Source organism: Nipponia nippon, unplaced genomic scaffold, assembly GCF_047370975.1.
Source record: "Nipponia nippon isolate SJK-2023a ecotype South Korea unplaced genomic scaffold, ASM4737097v1 scaffold_5, whole genome shotgun sequence".
NCBI lineage: Eukaryota > Metazoa > Chordata > Aves > Pelecaniformes > Threskiornithidae > Nipponia > Nipponia nippon.
In genome coordinates, this window is record NW_028262369.1 from 58561527 (window position 1) to 58580227 (window position 18701).

Here is an 18701-nt window from a genome sequence, read left to right on the forward strand (position 1 = left end):
AAACACCTTATTTTGCACTGCACTTACTGTCTGAGTATCTCAGGTGCACACATCCAGAATGACCTGGATCTAATTTGACAGATGCACTGATACAGAGGAAAGCAACAGAAGCCAGTACTTTCTCAGCTGAGCAAGGCCAATGCTCTTTACAGGCCATCTGGTAGCACCATCTACCCCTGTGGCACTGGAGGTTAATAGAGTTGTTCATCTGTTATCTCGAGTCCCAGAGCCACCCTCAACAAACAAGAACTGGGTTCTGCTGCAAGCACATGAATGATAGTTAAATGTGTGGAAAGACAGTCTCCAGAATCGGGGTACTTCCCATCTTTGACTCTTCTGAAAGGATTAAAACTGCCACATAACTGGGATATTCAGATTGTCTCCATTAACATCAGGAACACTTCACCCTCACCAGTGCCCCCTACATTCAAAAATAAAAAAGGAAAGAAAGGAAATACTGCAACCTTCTATTAAAATAGTTGTCCATCTTTCCAAGGATATATGCAATCTATTAATTTAGGGAAGGAGATAGGACACTATTCTAAACCAAACAAGTTTTCAAATAAAGATCCAAAATTTTCTCCTACATCTGTGTCATTTTCAGCAGTTATGTTATCAGTGTGTTCTGTCCATATAAGAAATCCGCAAAAACCCAATCAGAAATCTATGGCTCCTACCTACATCAGTAAATAAAGTTCTATCAAAATAGAAACAAACATCTGAAAAAGTGCTGAGAGCTTAAGAAAATATTTTTATTGGGTAGCTTTCAAACAAAGGTATCTCCACTATTCCAAGTGGTAAGACTTTATATATATTTATAACTATAAAGACTTTTTTATGTATGTATATAAAGCTGATGTGGAAGACTAAAAGAGCAAGCCTGATATCCAATCTTTCCATTTACAAGAGAACAACTTTTTACTAGAGCGAACGAGACAAACCTTTCTGTTAAACACATAGACAGCAATACCATCCAATGTAGCTGTCTTCAAGCTTTACATTTCCCTTACATCTCTCTTCCACTGACTGCTTTGACTGTATATCCCTGAAACAAACTAGAACTCAGTGAGGTCCACGTGCATGCTCCGCAGGGCAGATTTGGCTCGTGCGATGCTTCCAGCCTGCCTCCCACCTCTTTATAGACAAGAGGAGGGGACCAGCTATCCATGCAATATGTGTTACCCCAACAGTGGGGACATAAAAGGTAGCACAGAAGAAACAGTGGGTACTTTAGGACCCCACTGCTATGTCCAGGTGGGAAAGGTGAGTTCAAACTAGAAACAACAGTTGCTGCACATATGTGTGCATGATGCTGCATAGCACGTAAGGGGATGTCCGGACCAGGAGCCAAACCCAGCTGCCAGAGAGGCTGGACCACAAGCTTTGGGCTTTTCTAATTTCAGTCTATGCACCTGATGATCTGCAACAGCACAGCCAGCTTGCAAAGAGCAACTGTCAATTTTTCCCAGCTCACAGCAAGCAGACTGTGGACTACAGCACTGGGACTATTTCACAGCAGGTACAAACCTTTCCTTTTTTCCGAAAGCATCCTGCCCTTCCAAGTCTGTGCATCTACTGCCAGATCATCACACCAGATGAGTATCACTCCCTAGAGTTACATAAAGCAGATCACCCTAGCATAGAAATATATACAGCTCTTCATAACATGGACTCGGGCTGCTGCTCTCAGACTCTAGCTCTCTGTGGGTAGTGTTGATCTCTGCATAAAGATTACTCTCCTGATTTTCTACAACTCCAACAGAAATCACAGTGAGGAAGCATCTGGTGACAGCCAAGAGGAACACAAGCTAGAGACGTTTCCCCCCACATTACAGCATTTTGAATTCCTCTGCCTGAACTCTTGAAAACCATGATCTCATGGACTGTGAAAGAAATTCTCAGAGAGGTACTCAAGATTGGTGCAACTTCACAGCTATCGCAGTATGTAGGTACAAACAAAGACCTACTCAGGAGTTGCTAGGAAATCTGCTTTTTCGATCCACAAATAAAATGCACAGTGCTCTCCAAAGAAGAGGCAGCATGTGCCAAGCTACTCTTCATCATAGAAACTATTGGCAAGCTTCAACAGGGACAGTACTAACAAAAACAACAATCCCTTGTATAACTAATTTAGATTTTAGTTATCCCAGCAACAATAACAACAGTCACAGAAATAAATGTACATATCAGATCAATAATTAGCTGCAAGAAACGCATAAAACATCCATGCAACTGGCTGTATGGGTGACAAGCCAGGCTCATAGACCTCATACTTCCAGTTGCTATGTTAAACAATCACCAACGGATGTAGCTGTCTAACTAGCAACATACAAACACTGCGTTATTTGCCATGAATAAGCGACCTAAGTTTCCAATCAAGTCAGTAGTTGAAGTCAGCATCAGCTCAGCAGAGGCAGACAATAGAAGAGCAGCAAACAGAGACTAAAGTCACCCTTGTACTTAAGAAAAGCATTTTTCAGTAATAACATTAACCTCCTCTTTCAGTAATGAGCCATTTGTATACTGTAATACACCTTTTGTGGAACGCATATACTAGACAAATGCCTCAGCAAGTCCTGGGATATTAAGCAAGAATATTTACTGTATATATGTATACAGTATATATATGTATGTGTATATACAGACACATATATAAAGCAGTAAATATAAACCCATACATTCCATTGAGAGAAGTGCTGGTTTTGGCTGCAACAGAGTGAATTTTCTTGTTTAGTAGCTAGTATGGGGCTATGATTTGGATTTGTGCTGGAAACGGTGTTGATAATACAGGGCTGTTTTTGTTATTGCTGAGCAGGGCTTACACAGAGTCAAGGCCTTTTCTGCTCCTCACCCCACCCAACCAGCGAGGAGGCTGGGGGTGCACAAGGAGTTCGGAGGGGACACAGCCAGGACAGCTGACCCCAGCTGACCAAAGGGATATCCCATACCATATGACGTCATGCTCAGCATATGAAGCTGGGGGAAGAAGAAGGAAGGGGGGGACGTTCAGAGTGATGGCGTTTGTCTTCCCAAGTAACCGTTACGCATGATGGAGCCCTGCTTTCCTGGAGATGGCTGAACACCTGCCTGCCGATGGGAAGTAGTGAATGAATTCCTTGTCTTGCTTTGCTTGTGGACACAGCTTTTTCTTTACCTATTAACCTGTCTTTATCTCAACCCATGAGTTTTCTCACTTTTACTCTTCCGATTCTCTCCCCCATCCCACCAGGGGATTGAGTGAGCAGCTGTGTGCTGCTTAGTTGCCAGCTGGGGTTAAACCACAACAAGAGACCCCAAGAGTCTTTGAAAAGCTGTGCGTGGATTTCTAGTGTTTGTGATTTATTATCAATGCCTAAGTACTTCAAGGCAATCTTGCTACATAATGATTCTTTTTATCTGTAACACAACAGTATTTTGGAAGCCTAGACCTGGTCGTAGATTAACCCTCACTGTTCTGAGATCTTTGCAGAAACAGTTCTTTACACACAACAGCTTGTTTGTGTCACATCCATAAATGCAATCTATAGGTGTTCACCCCATGCATAATATAACCAATAGGCAATACCTTTTACAGTTTCTTCACAAAACTAAAGACAGGTCCTTGACGTTGAACGCAGAAAAGACCAAAAGTTACCTTGTGGCAACTTTCAAATACTACTAATATTACAGCTAAATAAATAAGGAAGTTTCATACCCACCTTAACATTATCTGATTTCAATTCAAAATCCGTGTAAAGTCCTTTCATAAAACCTGTCACTCTAATTACCTTCAAAACAGAAGAAAAGGAGTAAGTTAGGAACACTTGACGGCCTCTGTTGATAAAGCTTGTGTGGCAATAGGAAATATGTTGGCCTTATTTGCTTTCAGAGACGATACCTCATTTAGAACTATTTCTAGAGCAGGTTCAGAGCTCTGCTGTGTCTCTGAACACACTGGAATGATGAGACTTAATCCTTGCTTATGGCTCAGGCCTCCCTTCCTATTTAATTCCATCTTCAACCTTGAAGGTTGGTGAATCTGGGAGATTCACAATGTCAGCACCAGCATACGCATTTTAAATGTGGCTCTGCATTACTCCCGTATTGACTTCTTTACATACGACTATATATAAAAGCAGCAGCTCAATGAATATAAAAATTAAGACTTTTTGTTTTAAATGGGAGGTGGAAAAACAACCTACTAGCAGGTTTCACAAAAGATCAAATCCACACCAGCCTGAGAGAAGGAGTCAGACTCCTCGTCTGGTTTAAACCACCAGCAGCCACCCTAAAACCCCTCAGATTTACTCACTACCCTAAAAACCCCGAGATTCACTTGCTACTCCGAGCGTACCCCCTGCAGCCGCGACCTGCGTGCGCCACCCAGCCCTGCGCAGGCCCCGGGGCCCGGAAAGGTGACGGGGTCCCCCCGTCCCGGGCGAGGGAGCGCTCAGGGCCCCGGGGGTCCCCCCGGTAGAGCCCCGCCACGGCCCCGCGCCTGGGGGACCCCCTGCCATCCCCCACCCCGCCGCAGCCACACCCCCGCCCGCCAGGGGGCGCCCGAGCCCGCAGTCAGGCCCTGTTGCCTAGCAACAGCGGAGCGGGCCCGCAGGCCGCTTCCCGGCCCACCTCGGTGATCACGTCGTGCAGGTAGCGGAAGGGCGGCTTACTCAGCAGCCGGTCCGTCAGCGGCGGCTTGCGGATCACTCGGCCCAAGGACTCCTGCGTCCGCCGCACCACCGCCTCGTTCATAGCGGCGGCGGTACCGCGCCGCCGCCACCGGCGGCGCCGAGCATTCCCGGCCTGCCCCGCGGCGCAGGGCGCCGCACTGCGCAAGCGCAGAGCCGGGGCAGGCGGTTGCTAGGCTCAACGCGGCCCTAGCAACCGGCGCGCCGGCCTGGTCAGGCCCTGCCCTCCCCCGCCCTGGGCCTCAGGGGAGAGTCCCTGGAATCAGCCCCAAAGCCTCTTGTCCCACAGAAATAGTCACACCCCAGCCCCTTGTTTGAATAATCAGCAGATAAACAGTGCTCAGAAACTTCAGCTGTATCTTTTGGGTTTTTTTTTGTTTGTGGTTTTTTTTTTATTATTTTTCTTAAAATAAAGAAGTACAAAGTAAGAGTGACGGATGGGGAAGAAGGAGCCAACATCAGGATTGCCCAATCTCCTGTCACACTCCCTCGCAAAGCCAGGCCACAGCCATTAAAGAACAGCACAGGACCCCCAGCGCCATCCTTGTCCCCTGCAGGCCCGTTCCCACCAGGCAGCATACAAGGGTGTCCTCCTTGCAACCCACTTCATCCTCGTGTTATCGCAGCCCTCATCGACAACCAAAAACCTGGCTGTGCCCCAGCCGCCACATTGCTACCGGTCTCCCTGACCAGGTTTGGAAACCTGAGAGAGAAAATACTGCTTTTCTGCTTGGCCTGTCGTGACCATTAATGTTTCAAAGCTGAACTTCAACAGGACTGCATGGGGGTTGTGCTGCCATGCTTCAACTTAACCACCTTAGAAAAATTAATCACATTTAGGAACAAAAAAGAGATACGTTACAAAGCACATTTATCTGGTGTTAGTTCAGGCAAGGAAAGAGGTTATTTTTTCAGCAGAGGAAGGGAAGCGGATGGCTTCCACAGGGTAATTACACCCAGGCTTCTGAGAGCAGGTTGTTTCAGGGAAACGATTTCTGTCTTCCCCCGGCACAACACACTGGCGGGTTGATGAGGTTCCCAGACAGGCTGTGACTACAGGATCTGGTGAGCCTGGGAAGAAGAGGAGGTGTTGACAGCTTCTACATCCAAGGGCATCGGAAGAGGTCTCAGAGGAAGCAAGAAGAGTGGGAAGAAGCTGCTCTGGGGAAGAGGGGTGTTTATTTTGGGATCATGTGGTTTATCTGGATTTCTGCCACCGGCTCTCCATGAAGCGCCTGAAAAGGAATCTGAGGGGTTTTGTTAAATTTGACCTTTGGCATGCACATTTTGCTGAAGAGGTAGTACCCCGAGGAAGCACAGTGCAATTTAACTGAAGAATCAAAAGCTAGCAACCCACAAAGCCTCCACAAATCCCTGTGGACCTAAAGGGAGCCATTGGAATTGAAAGATGACTGTAAAACAGATAGCTTTAAGTTTAGTCTGGAGACCTAGTCTTTTTGAAGACCTTAGACTAGAATTGTTCACAGACGTTGGGCAAGCTGAGCCCAATCCTCCTGAAGATGTCAGTAGAAAATTCAGCTCACCACACAGCATCAATAAGAGACAAAGCAGCATACCAAATGGATCAAGAGAAAATTCACAGATCTCCAACATGTGCCAAAAGCCATCTTAATGCCAAAAGGGTGTCAGAGAATTTTACTGTTTTGAGCACTTCACTGCCAACACAAGCAGGAATAGACATCAATGCACGCTGCCTTTTCCTCCAAGGTTTGCCTCCTTCCAGAGGAAGGGACTCTGACCTTTCCAGCCACTAGTTTGACTTAATACAGCAGAGCTTCTTTGCAGAAATAGGCTGGAAAGCAGCAAGACAGCACCATAGTACATATTGCTGGCAAAATATTCAAGGCCCAGCAGCAGGAATGTAAAGCTCCCTATCTCTGTTTCTTTTTGCATGCCACAAACAGCAGGATACTATCTCCAGTCTCAAACAACCTTATGAACTCGGTAGCTTAAGCGCACACATGTATATATGCAGTTTCCAACCCCTGTTAGCAGAGCTACCAAATGCTGCTGTAAAATATAGATGCAGCTTGACAACAGAAAGCACCCACTGTCTGTCTCAGTCAAAGACATGTCTAGTTCAGACCTGAGGCTACCAGTATCAGGACATCAGTAACATGGAAGGACATACAGACTGCATTATCTTAGAACAAGATTTTTGTTGCTGACTATGATAAATATTAGTAGGTTCTTGTGCTTCACTGGGTTTCTCAGTTTTAAGACTTTTTAAAAAGGTAACAGGAAACCAAACAGTTTGTGCAGAATTCTAAACCCAGTGGGACTTCTCCAAAGATCTCCATGGTATAGGATTTGGGAAGTTTACATTAAATTCAGTTCCTCAGGCAGAAATAAACATTCACACAGTACCCCTTACCCTAACATCACGAACAGCAACCAAACCAAGTGCACAGAAAGAGCCTGAGCCAGAGAAACAAAGGCATTTGCTTGGGAGACAGCTTTCTACTCTCAACATGCTCTTGAACTCCCTAATCCCCTCTCCTCCTTTAAACAGCTACAGGTTTGTTTGCCTTTTAAATTACTACTACCCCTTAAAAGCCATGTTTTGCCTTTTGAGCTGCTAGTCAATGTGGAATTTGGAATTTTGTCTAGCAGCCCCACACATTTTGGATTATTACCAACCGTCAAAGTTACTCCCAGGCCATCATGTAAACATGTCAAATGTATAGTTCAAATCACTGTGAAGACAGTATACTTTTGAAGATCAGCAGGAAACTGGTGAAACACAAACTACTGTCGTGCTGTGCATCTTTGCTCCTAGATGATTTGAAGTAATTGCATTTTGATGCTGCACAGGCTTGAAATATTTGGTTAGCAGGTTCTGCAAGATGCCTTGAAAACTGTAGATTTAAAATAGCCTATAGCTGCCATAGAGTTCTGTAGAAGTCCATACTGTCTGCATCTCTGGATGTGCTTTATTCTATGAAGGATCTCTCTCCTATCCTATTGCTACCAACTCCAGAACTGATACTGGCTTTGCTACACAGCATCTCCACATGAGAAGTGTGGTGGCCAAAGTAACAAACCTTCAAGGAGTGTGTATTGCACTTCCTGAAAGCAGTTTATATTCTTTTACAAGAAGACCTATTTACATATATTTACTATGTACCATAAATATAGTCTGTGGCTTCCAAAATTATTCAGAAAATTGGTATCCAGTCTACAGTCTTGAGCTACGTTCTCCTGACAACGGCAAGAGTTCGCTTTCCAGACCTCCCCTTACCGTGGGGCCTCATCTATACACCCACTTAGGTTGGGAACAGTCATGCTCCACCAGCAGCCCAGGTTTATCTGACAAACAAACTCAGACAAATGAATCCACACTCTGTGCTACACTGGCAATTTTTTAACTTTGACATGGAAAACTAAGGGTTGTGGCTGTGCCCTCTCTTCCCTACTGCTTTAATAGCACAACTCCACTGCAGTGGAAAACTAACAATTTTCACTTGACATGGACATACCAGAGACAATTGGATGTGGCGTCATCTTGTGAATGTTTCAGAAAGCAGGCTCCAAGGATGGGACTTCACAGTGATCAGAGCTCCCACCCAGGTCCAGTTACTCAGTTCCCTTGTCCTAAAAGGTAATTGCATGAGCCCAACACCTGCAATATGGAAACCAGTGAGATTTTCCATGTGTTCTGTGTCATATTAGTTAGCTGTCCTCCCACCAGTAAGCCATGAAGAAATTGGTGACTATATCTCTGGGGCTAATGATTTCTCATTTTCATTTACTATTTAATTCTAATTGCAAGAAAAGTCAATGATGGGGAACTTGCACGGTTTGGAAATGAGAATGAAGCTGGCATTTGACACCAAGGGTGTTCCCCATTGCTGGCTCTGCATTGCTAAGCCAGCGCTTGCAATAAGAAAAGTCATTTATTTCATGAAACTTCGGACTTGCAGATTGCAAAATCCAAGTTCAGCCACCAAGAGCTTGAACCTACTCCTCTCCTTTCCCCTGTGTGCTGGATAGAGATCTCCAGTGCACATTCCCTCCTCGCCAAAACAGCTGGAGTTCCATCTCACCAGTGCAACACACTGACAGATGCTAGTGACTGCTTGGCTCCAATCTGGTACTGTAACGAAGTAGGCAGACATTTTAAAGTGCTCAGCATCTCTTGTGAAAGTGTGGAAGTGACTTCACACTTCAAAACACACTTCACTTCAAAATCTGAACCATGTCCTACAGGATAAAGCCTATGGCAGAGGGAACTTCTTTGTACCAGCCTACCTGGTGACGAGTAGTACACAGTCGTAGGCACCTTCTACACCTATTTAGTTTTTTGAATACAGGATGAATCTCAGCAAACCTTTTTTTCTGCCAGCTAAGGTCCTGGCCTCTTACATACCTCTTTTGGGGCCTGGCATGGCCCCTGGCGTTTGTTTCATTTCCTGGCTGCTTACCATGAGATGTATTTATAGGACTTCCAGCTCCGCAGAGGCTCTGTTGCCCTGCCTCTGCCATCCAGCAACGACTCAGCTCATGAGGCATGTCCTAGAGCTACAGTCCTAGAGACACGTCCTAGAGCTATCCTGCCTGGATCAGGGTGAAATGGGCTTGCTGTGGCCTTTCCATCTTCAAGATGACAAAAAGATGCTGTGTCTCAGGAGTGCTGCGTTGTGGAAAGCAATGGAGAAATGCAGTGAACTATCTTTGTGAGTTATTTTTACAGCTATGAAAGCAATCAATTGATAAACACACCTTAAGTACATTTTGTGCAGAGAAAATGACTAGACAAAAACAGAGCTGTGTGGTTTCCTAGATAGATATTTCCTGCTGGTTTCAATCATTCGAGTACAGATTCTATACAAAACTTCTAAAAATATTTTGGTTTTCTTATCTTTACCCACTTAAGGTATGTAATAGAGGGACCGTTCAGGACCCTAGCATAAATTTGGTTTGGCAAGTTGTGTTTGGTGTATTGGATTGGATAAGACCCAAACCACAATAAGCAGCCTGGAACCTGCAACATGTTTACTCCAAGGAGTGTTAATGGAAAGGCTTGTTTGATTTATTCTGTTAAATCATATAAAAAGAATTTTTGCAATTAATGGGTGTATGGTGCACAATCAGATTTCTTTTATCAGGGCAAACAGATCCCTCTGGGTCTATTGAAGCCAAGTAATATATCATGCCCACAGTTATGGTGTGGATCTATTTGATCTGCCATGCCATAACTGAAATTGAAAGCAGTAACTTTCATGAGAGCTGGGTCTCTACAAAGTGTCACTTCATTCTCTGGATCTACCCCTCTTTTTTTCTTTAAATTTTGTCTGTGCGCTAGTTTCCTTTTGCTAGCCTCTGCTGAAGCTATCTATGCTGGCTTTTATTTCTCTTGTAATCAGAAAACCTTGTCATTCAGAGCGCAGCAGCATACTTGCATTTTTATAGACAAGTTTTGTAAATAAGCAGAGCTTTTGAATTTTACTAAAATGACCATCCATCTTCCTCTGCACAACGCAACCTCCCCATGCAATTTATATCCAGACTTCATGCAGTACCATTCTGGTCCAAGAAACATATGATGTTTGCACATTTCAGTACCTCTCTATCCACTGTAATCCTCAGCCTTCGATGTAAGTCACTGGCGGTGCCCCTGAGCTTGCTTTGTGATGCTCCAGGTCTGGATACTGCCTCTTCACCCTGCAAGCGAACTGGAGATAGATGAAAACCACTGGTGGTGTATGAGAACATATATATGTGACCCTCCACACCTGGGACCTGGTTCACTGGCTCAAGGTGAAAAGGTATGAGAAGGTGAGAACAGAGCGCAAGTCAAAGGAAAGAAGGGGTCTTTCCTTTGCCATGAGCTGTGCTGGCTCCAACACCTCCTTTTGCACTCAGGACTCCGAAGATGAAGATGCCTCCCTAAAGCAAGGACAGCCATTGCCAGCCCCGGGGTCTAGCTGGATATCAGCCCAGGGCTGTTGTCCCTTGTCATTCAGGCAACAGAAGCAAGCACTGAAGTTGCAAGTCCAAGTCCTGCTGGACCTTAAATACAGTCAAATGCTCCTTCTTCAAAAAGTGCCAAGGAAAGGCATTCACACAAAACAGCATTAGAACAAGCATTCCTCTGGTTGAGTAACCAAGCATTAGAAACACATCGGGCACTATTTCCAGCTCTTCTAAAACCCTACTGTGACCTCCTGGGCCCATGTGATACACTGAAGCCCACCCTATGGGACACCAGAAGGGTGTCCTCACAAGGAGCCCTTCTCTTACTCAGCACAACAGAGCAGATAGAAACGAAGACCACAATCTGACTGTGTACAGAAGCAGAGCTAGGATTTCCTAACAGGCCAGTGTTTGGTTCCACAATGGAAATCATGGTCTTTTTCGCTTGATGCAGCAGAAGCTTTCCACAGAGCTATCAACCCTCCATGGAAAGATGGTGTTTCGCTGCCTTAAAATTGATGATGGGAGCAGACCATCTCCTAAACAAGCCATGTTTATCCCGTAGAGTTATGCCTCTTATTCTTGCATGGCCCTCTCATTATGCTGCTGTTCCCTGTTACTGTGACATGGTTCAGTTCATATCACATTGTTTACATTGTGATTTCTTATTTTCTTTAATATTTTTTTTCCTTACAGAAATGTGCATTCTGCACCACTCTTGGCATGAAGGGTGTCAAGCGAGGTGTATGCATCTCCTCCGTATCTCTCAGTTTGACTCTGGGAGACTTCACTGTAGCTGGAGACCCACAGTCTACCCCCAAGGAGCTAGGTGTGTCTAGCATAAACTCTGCATGAATGCTTTCATAAATCAATATACCTTGATTAAAAACATGCATGTTGCTGGGCTGATTGACAAAAGCTTTTGTAAAAGGTTGTTCTGCGCCTTGGCGGGAGCAGGATATCCTGGAATTTCAGCTGACGTCCATACCCAGCTATTGTGAGGTATAAAGAGACCTTGCCTTACCCGGGCCAGAGGGGAGAGGCTGCAGCAAGGACACCCCTGTCAAGGCATCAGCAGGAGCTGCCAGGTGAGAAACCAGTTCCAAGTAAATGGCTCTTTATGAAACTGTCTTGTCTCTGAGGAAGACCGGGCATTTCTTTTCTGCCAGGGTACCTGCTCTTTGTGACTGGGCTTTTGCTAGATGTAATTGCTGGTTATTACACCACTGAACTGTACCCAAGTGAGGAGGACTGCTTGGCCAAAACAACTACCATGCATAGAGATCTCACGCGATGAAAGGGGCAATGATGGGAGAGAGGGTACCTGCTGCCCCATGGCTACTTCAGATTGCATTTTCCAAGTCACCCACCAGGCTCCAAGTGCATTCAGACCTTCAGATAGAGAGGACCTGCTCTGAAATGCTTCTCTGCCACCTTATCTCCCATCAAACCTAACTGGAGCTCTCGCTGATCCATGCTTGGCTGAAAACATAGACCACTTCATAGTGTATTGAGCAGCTTATCTCTGCATCTCAATGAGCAGTAGGAAACATGCAAACAAATGTTGGAATTCAGCTGCAAGGCAAGCGGTGGAGATAAGTGCAGGCAGATGCAGCTGTTTTTTCTTGATGAGCTCAGCCAGCGAGACAAACTCTCAGAGTCACTCCAGAGGCTCCCAAGCTTCTGCTCAAGCGTCAACCTTAAAGTCATCCCATTTTAAACAGGGAGATGAATGTTTCATGGGCCTCTCTTTTCTTCGCCTGAAGGTTTCGGGTATTTGTCAAGTTCTGCCTTCCTGAGCTGATCCTTTCTCTCTCAGTTGTTGCCAGCCAGAAGCATGCATGCCTTTCTGTTACTGTGTTCCCTCCTTCTCTGCAATGGTGTAACGCTGTCTGTGCAGAAGATCCAGATGCTCCCTGACGACGAAAGCCCAGCGCAGATTTGGATCCCGCAGACTCTCTCTCGAGGTGAGTAAATGGGATGCTTAAGACAGTCCTGAAGCACCCCTGTTTCCCTCTGTCACAGTGACTAGTGTGCACCTCCACACGTATATCCAGACAGGGAAATGTATGAGAGCAGCGGCTGGGAGATTTCCCCACTGCGTTCCCATTGAGAAGCAGAAGCCCAAACCTACCTTTCACAGGTGCCATTTCCACTGTGGCCAAGAGCACTGGTGTGTTTAGCAGGGGAGAAGTCCTCACACTCTGTGCTTGGGACAGGTGCTTTGCTCCAGACCTGGGCTGGGGACAGAGCCAAGAGCCAGGCTGTTATACTGGCTGCTGGTCAGCTGCTGGATCAGCTTTGCAGAGGCTGAGCTCAATAGGCAGCCCCACCAGCAGCCCCTACCCCTACAAAGGCATGCATCATGCTCTGTACATAGGATACCATAGTCACACAGCCAAGCTGCAGCCAACTCAACCCCTCTGCTGTCCACTTTCCTGCCAGCATCATAGGTCAGGCATGGGCAGCAGGTACATCCTCTTCCTCTCTCGGGTCTCCTGAGTGATGCAGGGCGTGAGTAGGGTGCTGTAGCCATTGAAGGGGGCTCCAGACTCAGGTCCAGGCTTTGCTCTATCAAGTAAAATCCAGACACTTCACACCAAAAACACTCTTGTATCCCTCCCCTCCCTAGCCCCCAGCCTGTTTAGCAATCCCTTATTGCAAAAAGCCATATGCAAGCAGCCAGCCTGGTTTGTTTCTTTGGGAGGGTGGATGGGTTCAGGAAGGAACTCTGGGCTCCAGCTTTCCAGTGGCTGGAAATACCTGTCTGTAATCCTAATCCACCACCTGAGCCCTAGCAAGGCTGGGGCTTCACCCCCCTTCCCTATCAGCTGTTTCTTTGCACCTTTCTGCTTGGGGCTCTCTTGGTACCCACAAATACCTTGAGGGTCTGTACACCCTGAGGGAACGTGCCCTGTTTATGCCACCCAATTACACGTGTTCAGCAGAACATCCTCATCCATACTGACGGGGAAATTAACTAAGGATACTCTCAACAGGCTGGGGAGATGACATTGAATGGGTGCAGACATACGAAGAAGGTTTAGCACGATCAAAACACAGGTAATGCTCAATTCTTGTTATGCCAGTTCATATGTTTCAACCGCACAGAACAAAGCTATGTTCTAACATGATGCTTGGACTGTGTATTTTGCTGTATGGTACGGAGGCTGAAAAAGATTTTGGTGAGAGCTCACCTTTTGGGAGGTGAGCAAACGCCCTTGCAGTGCCTCCAGTGTTGCCTTTTCAGTGATACGCCCCTCTGTACCTGGCTGCGTCCACACCTCCCTACTAGCCCTCTTGCTATTGCTTCTCACAATGTAAATGTACCCCTAGAGCAACTCAGTGGCTTAAGTCTTTGCAAGCGCGGTCTCTAAAAGGTCTGAATTGCCTCCCTGCTTGTTTCCTGCAATGTCGTTTCAGCAAGAAGCCACTGATGGTTATTCACCACTTGGAAGAGTGCCCTTACAGCCAAGGTGAGCAAAGCAAACCCTTCCAAACTACCTGGTGGATCTAAATCTATCAGTGCTCATTCCTTACAAAGCATTTGAGCACTTGGCGTGAAGCCTTTCCAGCACATGCAGGGAAAGGTGGAGAGACAGTAAATGCACTGGGGACCCTTTAGAAGGGTTGGGAAATGAAACAGTTGTAAAGTTTTCCGAGGCAGTAACATGCTCTGGGTCAAAACTTCCCTGGCAGAGTCACATGGCTACGAAACAGGCAGGTGGACACCAAGCTTTCCTCCTTTATCCTCTTCCCCACCCCTGATCTCCTGCCAGTTCTCCTTTCTCCTTCCTGCCAGCTCCCAACTCCAGTCCTGGCTCCAGCAAGCATGGAAATCATCAGCTCGTGTGATTAAAGCTTGGGGATGTTGTATCCCCCCAGAAAGAAGCCCTGAAAGTAGACTGTGTGAAGCCAGCAAGGTTACGCATCACACTGCCTCCGTTGCATTGTTTTATACCATGGCTTTGAAGTTACTGGTATCCTGCAAGCAGGGAGAGTCAGACACCGAGAAAATTGTCTTTATAGCCTCATATTCACTGATTCACAGGGACTGCATCTTGCCTTCGGTGGTGTATTTTCATCTGGAGACAAGAACCTTAGAAGTGCAATAGTTTACAGCATTGGAATGCTCAGATATCTTCTAGCCTGCAAGAGCATCTGCCACCATCTGTTTTACACACTTTCTTATGAGGCCTCCTGCCCAAGAGTGTGTCAGACCACTCACTATCACTTGATAACCTCCTCAGTTATCGAGAACAAAGCAAGGTTTGTCAGGGAAGTCTGGCCCCACCATTTCTTATGAAACTTCTGTATTTGTTCCCACAAATGCATACAGCATAAATTGTGCAGGCAACTCCTACGCTCTGTAGCACAGGGCCACAGATGGCCAAGTAAAGCCAAGCCATATACATTCATGACCTGTTCTGCCATTCATGCCATCTGTACACCAGCACTTCAGTTTCTTGATAACTAGGTGTCTTTTGCATTTTACTTTATAAGAACCAAGTCCTCCAAGCTTTTTGTGACATGTGCACATCAGAACGTAGTGCCCGTCATTTACTGTTGGATGTAGGATCAATATAAGATGATGCAAAACCATGAAAAGCAGTGATCTAGATTCTTTTTTTCCACCCAAGTAATGCATTTCTCTTTCTTTTAGCTTTAAGGAAAGCATTTGCTTCTAGCCCAGAGATCCAGCAGATGGCCCAGGAGGACTTTATCATGCTCAATCTGGTGGTAAGTCTGAATTTTAAAATCTTAATCAAAATGTTTACTGGGGAGTGGAATAAGCCACATTAAAAGCAGAAATTGATTCACTTTGCACAGCTTTGAAGTAGTACTTGAAATTCTCTTTTTTCTCCCACTTGTATGGGGATGTACAACAGGGTTTACAAAACACCAGCACAGATACTCCTTGGAGAGGGGGCAAGGAGACACTTCCATACACACAAACACATACTTATTGGCACAGGAATACCATTTTGTATTCTCCAACAACAGGTCATATTCTGATACAATAAAAAATTACCCAGTCATCAGGCTTTCTGAGTTACCTGCCTGGGGTTTCTGTTCTCATCCCCAAGCATCTGGCATGGGACAACTTGGACAGAACAGGGAAACTCTGTATTTGATCACACCAGAATTGTTGTAGGTAGACAAGGCAAGCTCAGCTGGTTCAGTCCATTTCTAGCGCTCGAACATTTACCTGTCACTAAGAGGCTATCTAACTCCAACAGCATTCCAGCAGCGATGACAACATGGCACCTGATGGCCATTACGTCCCTCAGATCCTCTTTGTGGGTGAGTCTCTGGGGTCAGGGGAATATCAGGGCAACGTTTTTTCTGTATGGTCCCCACTGAATTCAAGTTGCTCCAAGTAATAGCTCTTATTCTTTTGACCACTGAAGCTGTAGGAGTAACCCAGACTTTCAAAAGGAACAGCTTAACTGGAAAAACCCAAATTGTTCAGCAATCGGAGCTTAAGTTGGGCATCCAAAAACACTACCATCTTTTTAAAAACAGGACCACAACAGTCTTATTCTACTAGTGGAAATGAGCAGCATGTCATTGCTATTAACGGCTAACGTATATCCTCTAAGAGTTTAGTCCTGCCTGCGTGACACCGTGCCACAACATCTCAATAAAGCCTCTTACTCCAAGACTTTTGAAGGGCAGAGCAAAGGCCCATCACTGACCGTGACCAACAACGAGACAAAAGGCAAACTTACCATCAAACTGCTGGGTACGAAGGGGACAATGGGCAATAATCTTGAGTCACCAGACGAGGCTTGTATGTAGAGGATCTACGCGTGGTGGGTTCCAGAAGTAGACTTCCTTCATTAACTTACAGCTGCGTAGAGCCTGGTGCTTCAAGGTGGCCATGAAAAGGCTAATCAACGCCATTTTAAAAGGCTTTGATCCTCACAAAATTATAGAATCATAAAATGGTTTGGGTTGGAAGGGACCTTAAAAATCATCTAGTTCCAACCCCCTGCCATGGGCAGGGACACCTTCCACTAGACCAGGTTGCTCAAAGTCCCATCCAACCTGGCCTTGAACACTTCCAGGGATGGGGAATCCACAACTTCTCTGGGCAACCTGTTCTAGTAGCTCACCACCACCCTGCTTCACAAAGCCGGAGTTGCTAATATCTTGTATTTTTTTCCCCTCAAGATCCTTCAATGACAGTTCGAGCTGATCTAACTGGCAGATATGGGAACAGGATGAACTTATGAACCAGAAGATATTTCGACCTGTGAGTGAAATGGGCACTTTTATGATCCCTTTTTAGCCATCTCAAGTTTATACACGACAAATGTGGTTAAAGGAAGAGGGTATAAGAGAATCTTGAGAAATGCTGGATCTATTTCTGCTCAAAGCCCTTTATAAACATGAATGAAGTAAACTTAGTGCAAGCACCTTCTGGGAAAAAACGTTGCTGAATATTTCTGAAGAACTGGGCAGTAAAGTACAGGGAGAGTTGTCCTCAGTATCTGAACCCTGCTGGTGGAGTTCCCAAATGCTGTCTAAATTTGGCCCCAAAACCCCACCACTTCAGTTGAAGGCATTTGCAGACTTGAGTGTGGTGCTGCTCTGCTTCATAAACCAAACGCAGAAGCTGTTTCAATGCTTCTTGCCCTAGGGGTAACCAAAGTTTAAAAATACATCTTCCAGGAGGACTGGAATTCATTCCCAAGGGTTGGTGTCTCTGCACTCCCCTCTCCTGGCTGCCCACTTCAATAACACTTAGAGAATTGCATTTTTCTGAGGTCTCGATCCCCAGATCATAGCAAGTTGGATGAGCCAGATTCAAAAGCTGTGGGTAACAGAACAAGCCCTTTCCCACAGAAAAGCAGATTAACAACAATCCTGTGATCTGGGTTCACAGTCCTCTTCCTAGTTTTTCCACTCAGACAAAGCTTTGAACCTCACGGGATGCCTGCAGAATGCAGAAAGGAGCATCTGTACCACCCACGAACTCCATCAGATGAAGTTGTGTATTCTAATGGTACTCTGCCCCTGGAGCACGATTAAAACACAGCATTATATACAGATCATTCTTCTCCCAAATCAGTGGCTTAATATTTTCTAGAAGCTGATCACTAATTGCAGTGAAAACTTGTTACTGAGACAAAATAACTAGTCAAAACTACTCATTAAAATTGAAAAAAAAAATTTCTAAAGACCTTTTAGAAGTCTAGCTATCCAGAGTGGCTTTAATTGCTGACCTTAAGCTGCGTAGATGTAGGCATCTTCCCTCTCACTTTTAGTATCTTCAGTGCTTTCTCCGCAGTGATTGAAAACATGAGACAAGCGAAGCTGCTTCTGCACACAGAGCTCTGAGCAAGGGGCAGCACCGATCCCACGGGCGGACGGAGCCAACAGCCCCGGGAGTGCCAAGCGACGCAGCACAGCACACGGGTGCCGTCCTCGCACCTTCCCTCGCAGACCTCTTGCCAAGAAGCCACAGTCATGAGAACTCGGTGCAGCCCATGGTGCAATAGATACCCAGAATGAGACACCACCCGCAGATTTTTAGGTAGCAGTTTATCTTAATGACTTTATCATCATCATTAATAGAGAAGAGTTTTCTTTCATAGTGTTTACAAACTCTTCTTTACCCCAATTAGCATTATTCTGGAAAGAATACTTAGATTATAAATACATTTTCTAAATTTGTCCTGTGTATGCCTAGCTACCTTGTACTTGTTACAGTGATTTTTCCACAGCACAATTGCCTTTTTTTTTTTCCTATTTTTAAGCCATAATTCTTTTAGTTTGAAATCCTTTTAGTATAGTAAGAAATAAAAGCGTGCAGCTATAGTCTATATTAAGATATGTTTTGTATTTTTATTCTTTGTGAATTGCCAGACTCACTAATGTGAATTTCAGAAAATTGTTTTATTACTATTTGTTAAAACTTTTGCTGTATAATTCAAACAACAAAATTAAAGGATCAGCACGTTTCCTTTCCAAATTCCCTTTCCTTGTTCTCCACATTATTTTATGTGCACAGCCATAGTAAAAAAATTTATACTCTGCAGAACTAAGCAAGTCCCTTTTATCACAACCTGGCCATTGACCAAGATCACT

At 45.2% G+C, this 18701-nt stretch overlaps 2 protein-coding genes across 5 annotated transcripts in view; both read right to left on the reverse strand.

The window, feature by feature from the left end:
• The window catches only part of IFT54 (intraflagellar transport 54), a 45456-nt gene extending 40659 nt beyond the window's left edge, over positions 1-4797 (reverse strand). The window contains exons 1-2 of one of the 2 annotated variants that reach the window (XM_087730498.1): positions 4609-4797; positions 3699-3767 (exon numbers count right to left, since the gene is read on the reverse strand). In XM_087730498.1, the coding sequence (XP_087586624.1) occupies positions 3699-3767; positions 4609-4731 (192 nt within the window). In that variant the 5' untranslated portion in view covers positions 4732-4797. The remainder of the gene's footprint in view (positions 1-3698; positions 3768-4608) is intronic. The other variant, XM_087730499.1, reaches the window with a different exon arrangement.
• Positions 4798-5056: 259 nt separating this feature from the next.
• The window catches only part of USP40 (ubiquitin specific peptidase 40), a 54818-nt gene continuing 41173 nt past the window's right edge, over positions 5057-18701 (reverse strand). Inside the window, exons 34-38 of one of the 3 annotated variants that reach the window (XM_087730484.1) lie at positions 12990-13175; positions 12739-12844; positions 10254-10363; positions 9113-9321; positions 5057-8310 (exon numbers count right to left, since the gene is read on the reverse strand). The gene's annotated coding sequence lies outside the window, so the exon portion shown is untranslated. The remainder of the gene's footprint in view (positions 8311-9112; positions 9322-10253; positions 10364-12738; positions 12845-12989; positions 13176-18701) is intronic. The other 2 variants (XM_087730485.1, XM_087730486.1) reach the window with 2 other exon arrangements.